This window comes from Etheostoma spectabile, chromosome 6, assembly GCF_008692095.1.
Source record: "Etheostoma spectabile isolate EspeVRDwgs_2016 chromosome 6, UIUC_Espe_1.0, whole genome shotgun sequence".
NCBI lineage: Eukaryota > Metazoa > Chordata > Actinopteri > Perciformes > Percidae > Etheostoma > Etheostoma spectabile.
Window position 1 is genome coordinate 26,327,615 of NC_045738.1, and position 9,155 is coordinate 26,336,769.

General features: G+C 44.5%; 1 protein-coding gene across 4 annotated transcripts in view; it reads left to right on the top strand.

The window, feature by feature from the left end:
* The window catches only part of sybu (syntabulin (syntaxin-interacting)), a 15,251-nt gene extending 8,003 nt beyond the window's left edge, over positions 1-7,248 (top strand). For 2 of the 4 annotated variants that reach the window (XM_032517677.1, XM_032517678.1), the window contains exons 4-8: positions 728-928; positions 2,125-2,224; positions 3,040-3,192; positions 4,614-4,769; positions 5,416-7,248. In XM_032517677.1, the coding sequence (XP_032373568.1) occupies positions 728-928; positions 2,125-2,224; positions 3,040-3,192; positions 4,614-4,769; positions 5,416-6,595 (1,790 nt within the window). In that variant the 3' untranslated portion in view covers positions 6,596-7,248. Of the gene's footprint in view, positions 1-727; positions 929-1,027; positions 1,600-2,124; positions 2,225-3,039; positions 3,193-4,613; positions 4,770-5,415 lie in introns of those variants that run through there. The other 2 variants (XM_032517679.1, XM_032517680.1) reach the window with 2 other exon arrangements.
* The last annotated feature ends 1,907 nt before the right edge of the window (positions 7,249-9,155 follow it).

A 9,155-nucleotide genomic window follows, 5' to 3' on the forward strand; every position in this document is an offset into this window, starting at 1 on the left:
GTGTGTGTGTGTGTGTGTGTGTGTGTGTGTGTGTGTGTGTGTGTGTGTACTGCCCTCTTTACACTAGTTCCTCCTTCCTGATAACAGCAGTGGTGGCAGACCTGTTTAGATCCTTTACTGACCAGTACAAGTAAAAGTCTTGCAATAAAAATCCTACTTGGTTAAAAGTACAGAATTTCTGAGTCTGGGGACAGAAAGCAGACCTGTCCCAGACGACCTGAGAGGTCTGGGGGGGTCAAAGTGTAGATCAGGCCCTAAACCGTGCTATAAACCAACAGAAGTATTTTTGAAATCAATTCTTTGAGGGATAAGGAGCCAGTGCAAAGACTTCAGATCTGGAGTGATGTGGTCCCCTCAACAAACAGAGAGGACTACACACGCACACGCACACTGTGTGCATGTGTACCAACAGACACACGCACACTGTGTGCATGTGTACCAACAGACACACGCACACTGTGTGCATGTGTACCAACAGACACACACACACTGTGTGCATGTGTACCAACAGACACACACACACTGTGTGCATGTGCAGTATGTGTGCGTGTGTGTACTGTGTATTTTCTGAAAGTGTGTAGCCAATGTGAGAGCTGTCCCGTTATCTGTCAGATAGCAGCCAGGCTGAACCTTGATCTCTGATTGACTGCGTGTTTTCGCTGCCTGCCCCCCCCCCCTCGTGCTGCCTGTTCTTGGCTATTCCTGTCTGTGTGCCTGTCTACAATAGATGACACCGGCTGCCCCACTAGTCAGTCTGTGTCCCCCTCCAAAACCCCGTCAGGCTCAGAGCAGAGTGCCCACGGCTCGCCCGTACTCCCCGAGCGCAAGACCAAAGGGAAGAGGGTGAGGATGATGGCCGAGTGGAGCGGGGAACCCCGGAGCGCCCCGAGGCACAAGAGGGAGCTGAGGTCGGCCATGAAATCTAGAGGTAAAGAAGAATACACAGATACAAATTAGAAGTCTTCATCTCAGGCCTGCACTTTCATGATTAGATCGTATAATGTGTGAAAATAATCAGATTTGTGTGTGTACATCAACTTGGTTTTGTTTTTTACATGCACAGAGTCAAACACAGCACACTGCATACATGTATTCTGCATGCCAGTAGTTCCCCAAAGACCAAAGTACAATATCTGTGTCTTTTAAATGTCAGCCGCTAGCAGATTCCCTGGCATGTTGACTTGAACAAACAGTGGCTGGGAAGCAGCTGATTGCCTGAAAGGAGAATAATAACCAGAGTGGATTGTAATCTGCACATCTGTGCTTTCTTAACATATATTTTAGAAACAGCACACTCCAGTCTTTATGCTGAAATCCCCCCCCCCCCTTACATTTAATCTGAGAAAGGAGGAGAAAAAAACTGCCTGATCATGAGTCAAGATGAAGAAGACGCTCTGATTGGTTGTAGGAAAGGTCTGGGGAGCTTAGCCAATTAGGCTGATTAGCCGAAGGGTAGAATACACTGATTGAATGTGCACAGACCATCAGTTGACTCACAAAGTGGTGGAGGATCACTTATGTTTTGAACTATTTTGTTTGTCACAGTCATCACTGCACACAGTAATATGATTTTGTTTGATGGGAAAAGATGCTACTCAGGTATGGCTTTAAATTTCATCTTTATGAATGAAGTCCACGCTGAGGCCTTTTATATCCAGTGTCTGTCTTGTGACATGTCAGCAGCTTGTTTTAGTCATAATGACTGGATGTAATTGGCTCATTCTGGAGTGGTAATGCATTTGAACGTGGTTTATCTGTACGGCCTGCTCTTCAAACTCCCGTTAATCTCAGGCAGGGTACAGATCACGGGGAGCAGCCCATCCAAAAAGGGTTGTATGAGAGCGCTTGTGTTTCATTCCTCTGACTACTGTGTATATGTTGAAATGTGCCTGTCTGTATACAAGCGCTGTCATTTACAGAGAAATATCAATGAATGTCAGCAAACTGACTCAACATCAATCAATCTAACATTCACTGCAGCAGAGTGACCAAGGGTGCGTTTTTATTTCTGATGGAATTCAACTTTTCTTTCAAAGAGGAAGATTGTGTTGCATGAGCTTTTTAAAAATGCAGTCTCTTTGAGTCTGCTGGGGGATACTACAACGCTGCTGCTTCTCATTGCAGGTAGTGAAGCCGACTTCAGCTCCTCCAGCAGCACCGGCAGCCTAAAGACCAGGGAGAGCCTCGCCTCTCTGTCGGCTGGAAAGAGGGCGCCTTCACGCAGGTATGAGCAGCGGTGGAAGAGGTATTCAGATTATTTTCCTTATGTAGGAGAAACATCTGAAACTCCACTCTGGCCACGCCAGGACCCACCGATGGGTCGGGGTTAGGCATTTGACCTCGAGTGGTTAAGGTTAGCATAGCCGATTGGTCAGGGCGTGGGACCTGAACATATGGGGTTACATTACGGGGAATCTGGGACCCTACACTGCACGCATACCATAACACACTGTAAAAATACTCCCTTACAAGTAAACGTCCTGCAAATATTGACAGTATGTAAGTTATCAGTGGGTAGAGGAGGTGCACATATACTGAGAGGTACCTGTGATCAGGAAAACTGACTCAGAAGTATTGAAAGTAAAAGTACTTAATGCAGAAAAATCTTCCATTTTAAAAATTAATTGTAAATTGTCTAATTTCAGCTTTAGACCGTTGTATTGTTTTAGTTAAATTTATAATAAAGCATTCTGTTTTATAAATGACATGGTTTTTGTGTGCAGAAAATGTAAAGTAACTAAAGCTATCAGATGAATGTAGTGGAGGAAAAGTACAGTTTCTCTCTGACATGTAGAAAGTGGCATGACAAGAAACAAGTACTTCAATTCGTACTTAAGTACAGTACTTGAGGAAGTTTACTTGGTTACATTTCACCACTGGGTATTTCATACTGTATCTGCTGGGCTCACCCCTAGACTAAGGCAGAAACTAAATCACACTGAAACATTTTGATGCATTAAGATGTCAATTGGTCTTATAACGGTCAATGATTTTTATTTATTTTTTACATTTTTGTCCCGAATGCTTTGTGTTATCAAGTCGCAGCGCCTACATCAGACCGCTCCCAGTGTTCAAACCAGCCGGGAGCCCTACGGCAAACCGCGATGCAGAGCTCTACGCTCCCTACAGGAGCCCCCCCACAGCCGCCTCCTCAACCAACAGCAGCAGCTGCAACTCCAGCCCCACCACCAGGTACCACACCTGGCCTTGGCATTTTTCCACTACTGGTCCCTGCTCGACTCGGCCGCGGTGCCCCGTCCTCTTTTGTCCATTGTGGATCAGTATAGTCTCCAAAAAACACCTCGGCTCACTTCGAACCTCGACTGAGGTAGTACTAAAAGTACCTGCTAACGGCTACTTTCTTTTTTTTTTTTGTAATGGAAAACTAAAAAAGGCGAGTTGAGCCGAGTAGGTACCATGCAGTGGAAAAACGCTATGATCACAGAACAAAGGCTGTGGGTTTGGAAGTTGCTTCATGGAGAAACAAGTAGATATTTTATTTTTTGGTGGAGATTTGGACTGTCGCTCTGCCTCGTGTGCAGCATAACGATGAGTGGGGGGGGCCTGGATTAAGCTCAGACTGTATCATTTCCTCTAATGCAGTCGTCTGGGATTATATTGGTCATGATTTCGCTGTAGTTCGGATTAATGAGGATTTAAAGGAGCAAATGTCCAGATATGGTACACGGACAGTGAACACCCCCCCCCCCCACATCCAATTGGTAACAGGATTGGAGTGAACACACCTTGGTTTAGTGGAGACAAGTCATAAATATTTCAGAATTGATGTGTGACTCGAATAACCTGGAGCTTGTGGACCCACCATGGGTTCTGACCTGGGGCTCCAGGCTCTGGATTACTGAGGTAAACTTCTTAGGCTTTGTGTTTGGTTGGCAGCTCAGCCCTGCATACACTTTAACCAAAAATCTTCTCAGCAGTAAAAATTAGAATGCAAAGTCTTGACTTTTTTTGCAGCGCTTTTTATCATGGTTTAAGCTTCCATAAATGCTTTAAAGCTTCCGCTGTTGTGACTTTAGGACACTGCTGCCAGCAGAGTTTTGTGACACGTCTTCCTCTGGCTTCTCCTGGGCTGCATCTATTTCTGGCAGTGATGCAGAACGCTTGCATCAAAGCCTCATGTGTTCCAGGTTGCTAGGATATTGTGCTAGTGAAGAGCGGGGCTTGCATGCTGCTTTACATACTGTCCAAATCCACTCACCAAAAACCCACCAATCCCTTTTATCAGGTCTTTGAGCTTAATGAAACGTTGATCACAGGACATGGAAAAGGGCATTTGAATGCTAAAGAAGCCCCCCCTTCCCGGTTGATTTATTTCCTTGCCAAACAGTGCTTGTGTTTACAAGCAGTTTAGGTTTTTTTGCCCCTAGTCTACAGTAATCCTGTGTCAGACAGTAATTCCAGGCTTCAGAGAGCCTCTGCCCTGACAGCACTTTCTCAGCCAGACAAATTGCCGTCTGCAGGGAGCGGTTTTCCTCTTACCTGTCACATCGGGTTTGTTTCCTGTTGGGGCTTCAAAACGTCTAGTTGGGAAGTGATGGACAATGTTGTTGTTGTTTTTTTTTAAACCCCCATTCTGTCTCTCTAACCAACAGAAGAGCGAGCCTGGGCCGCTACCACTCCTGTGGAGACAACCATGGCATCAGAGCCCCGAACCCAGAGCAGTACCTCACCCCTCTCCAGCAGAAGGAAGTGACCATCAGACACCTGAAGAGCCAACTGATGGAGGCAGAGAACACCGTTCATGACAGGTTAGCTGGGATTTCTCCTGTGTAGCTTTTTATGGGTTTAATAAAAGATGATGGTTGCATTGGGTGGGTTTAACCATGGTTGTGATGTCATCTCCACATACGGCAGTTAACTTTTGAAATCCCTGAAGTGTGAAGCTACTGGAAAATGACTAAGCGATTAGATTTAAAACCTGCATGATGCCACTAAAGTTACATAACTATGCACTCTAGGCCCAGAGAAGACAAAGCAACTCATTTAGCATATCATTTATGCTTTGTTTCACTTCACCTTATAAATAAATTAATAGCTTGCCATTAAGTTATACAAATTAACTTCCTTGTAAATTAGATGAAACTATCCCTCTCATATCATGACTGTTAGATTGTGGCGTTACAAGCACTGTAGCTTAGCATAAAACTGTAAATGTGAACTGCTAGCCTGGCTCTTTTTATTCTATCAACACAGTCTCATTAACTGCAGCATGACTTCTTCCCTGCTGCTTGTTGTTATGCTAAGCTAACTGGCAGCTAGCAATAGCTTTATATTTATCACATACGTAGATATGAGTGATATAGATCCTCCAATCCAACTCTTGGCAGGAAGGCTGTATATGTTCCAAAATGTCAAAGGATTACATGTAGATCTGGACACTTTCTTCTCTTTTAGAGAGACGGAGGTGGAGGAGCTGAAGAACCAGCTCGGCAGAATGAGGGAAGACTGGATTGAAGAGGAGTGTCACCGGGTGGAGGCTCAGCTGTCCCTCAAAGAGGCTCGCAAAGAGATCAAGCAGCTGCGTCAGGTGGTGGAAACGATGAAGAGCAGCCTGATGGAGAAGGATAAGGGAATCCAGAAGTATTTCATTGACATCAACATTCAAAACAGGAAGTTGGAGTCCCTGCTGCAAAGCATGGAGCTTGCCCAGAGCGGCTCCAACCTCCAAGACGAAAACACCTTGGACTTCATCTGTGACAGCCCCGATAACAGTGGGAAGAAGAGGGTGGAGGACGAGGGTGTGATGGAGCTGGGAACCCAAGGGGCGGAGGCAATGGCGGACAGCGGGCTGCTGGTAAACGATGAGATGGCCAACAGAGCGGACATTTTGGAGCAGGTCTTCATGTCCACTGCGGTGGATTATAGTCAGGACTCTAGCGGCAAGCTGAGTTCAGGGACAGAGTCTGGGCCTGAGGTGTCCACGCTGTCAGAGGGACAGTTGATTGACGAATCCACTGCACCTCTACCAAACACCGTTTCTGCCACCATCGTCATCTCGTCGAGCACACATTCCCAGCAGAACACGGACGATAAAGGAATCCAGACCGACGTAGCCCCCATGTCTCCAGACTTGCAGGATCTGCTCCTCCAGCTGCTCAAGTTCCACAACACAACCTCGGGGGACACGACGCTGTCAGCCTGCAGCAGTCTTCTGGGTCTCCCAAACTTGCCCAACGTCGCTTCTGATCTCCCTGACCCAACACCTGCCCCACCCAGCATGCGTAGTCCTGCTCCCCAAGAGAGCCCAGACACCTCTACAGATTCCGGCATGTGCTGCTCAGAACCTGCAGAGACCCGGCGGTTCATGGAGGAGCTGGATTTTAGCGTCGGCGAGGACGAAACTTGTCCTCGGTCATCGGGACTGGATGTGGCCGGCAAGCGTTACTGGAGCAACAGCTTCCTGGTGGATCTGGTCGCCGTGGCAGCGCCTGTGCTACCCACGGTGGCCTGGCTGTACTCGCGGCACGGTGTGGACGGAAGTGCTCCGGTGTACAACATCGCTGCTCTTATCAGGGGCTGTTGCATCATGGGATTGCACTCGCTTCGTCACGTCTCTCACAGGCCCAATGCATAAGCTGCCCCCCCCCCCCCCCACCCCGCATGCACACGCCGTACCTAGAACTAAAAGCACTTAAGCATTTGTGACAATGTTGTTGCAGTTTTTTTTGTTGACACTTGATATCAATGCAGTTATTTAGGTAACACTTACTATTGCACTGTACAGTTACCATGAGTTTAAGCAAAATGGTGACATGAATGGGATTATTTATGAAGGGGGGGTTATTTATGAAGGTTATTTATATATTTATCATTTACATGTATAAGCTGATCATCTGGGTAGATGGTTGTGTTAGCATTGTCCTGTGGTGTCCCTAGGTGTTCTTGTGTTTGAATATTTAAAAAAAAAAAAAAAAAGTTCTTTATGTATGACATTTTTAGTTTGTGTTTTGATGAGTTTGGAATATAAACCGTTTTTGAGTTCTGTTCAAAAAAAAAAAAAATCTTCAGCCAAAGTTAGTGTGAGTTTCACCTGTTTTGTGAAGAAATGTGTATGTGTTTTTTTTTTTTTTCCTTTCCTGGGAGCTTTATTTAGCCTGTGCATTGTTCATAGAAATAAGCTAATGCTTTAAAGCAATCGACACTTGTTATGTGCCTGAGCTATGTGCAATACTGGGTTGTTTACATCAAATGTCCTTGTATCTTTATTAATAAAGCATGATAAATTCTAGCCATGTGTGGGGTGACTGAACTGGGACAAATTGTTAAAGTTTGACTTGTATTTTTAAAAACAACACTAGCAAAGACTGGGACAGCCCAATTTGTGCAAGATGTTCACATAAATTAATAAAAGGGAAACTATCAAGGCTGCAGTTGAGTGCACCCAAGCAGTGTTCTCATGACAGCATCTTATGTAAAAGCTTTCCCGGCTTGGATTTTCAGACATCCCTTGGGTTGTGGAGCTGACAATGTAAAGTGCATTAGAGCCACTTTACCGTAGTCTCTCAGAAGCCTTAAAATGCCGTCTGTGCCCTTTATTCTATTAAAAGCTGGGCTAGTGCTAGAGCAAAAACTACCCTTGCTTTCTTTAGTCAACACATGACATATCTACTCATAAGAGCAAGGCGATTAAGATGAAATGAGCTAACACTTGGCATCTTTGCCATGATTATTCCATTTTCCACTCATGCCATATGGTGACGCGATGTTGCATAAGCATGATCTCTAAGTTCATAAGGCATGAGACTAGTGAGTCATCAGATGCTGTAATCCTCACTAGTCCATGGTTACTGATTAAAATGAGTGGGAAGCAATGGTTGCAAATCAAACCAGCTGAGAACACACCAGTCGTGTGTGTGTCTATATATGTGTGTGTATATATATATATACAGTCTTATGTATAATCAGTATATATGATTCTCAAGCCTTTCAGAACAATTATGTATCCATCCAGCTTGTTCCCTTTCTGAAGTCTGACGTGTTTTTTCTCCTTTGGAAGTGGGTCAGTCTCTCAGAGGGTTAGGCAGACAGTGTCTCCTGACAGATGGCAGTGACATCATGAGGGGGGTCAGATGAGTGATGACAACGGTCCATCAATCCAGGTTTAAGTCCACCTTATGTCACACATATTTTACTGATTTTAACAAGACTAGAGTCTAAGCGTGCAGCTTAGATCAGGGGTCTTCAACCTTTTTTAGGCCAAGGACCTCTTAACTGAAAGACAGATGGAACAGGGACCCAATACTACATATTCTGTATAGAATGAAGTTATTTATTAAACTAGGCCTACAATAACATGTAGGGGAGCCTAGAGCCTTTATACATACTTTTGCATAAATATTAAGCTGTTAAATTAGCCTTAGAATAGTTGACATGATCTTTTTTTGTTATTCATAAATCCTACATACTGTGGATGGCTACCTTAGTGACTACTTTATACAGACCAGTTACTAGTGGGGATTTATATCTGTTAATTTGTTGGATTCATTTTAAGAGTTTTTGGGAAAAATGAATAACTCGGAGGACCCCCCTAGGAGAAGATCCCTGGTCTAGATCAAAGTGGAGCCACGCCACTAGCATGGCTAACAAAAGACCAAACCCATGTCATGTTGGACATATAGCAAAGCTCAGTAGTTGTGTAATTTTTTCACCCATCTGTTATGGTGTATATTATTGTTCCCAAATTGCACATCAGGCAGCAGACCAAAGCTATTCATCTTTAGAGGTATGAATCAAATTAATTTATTAAAAACCTGTGTAGAACTGATACAGCAGGGATACAGTCTGCCAAACCTTCTGGATCCATCGAGCTTGTGGTCCTCCGTTGTGCTCAACCATGAGATTTCTTAGAACAGGAAGTCTTACACATAGAGATAAATGAGTGAGACATTTTTTGGAAGAAGTCAAATGTGCAAAATGACTAAACTGAACATGCAGCTTTTCTTAATGAAAAAATAAAATGCCAAACAAAACAAATCTATACAGATGAATTCCCTTCAATGAATCTCTGAAACCATTTTAGCATTTAAGTCTTAGCAGAATCCGGCTCTCTGACATCAACCCAGTACTGTTTGGAAGCATTAAATAGCTTGCAAAGCGTTTCCAACTGGAGCATTCAGTATAGAACTGCCCCCCCC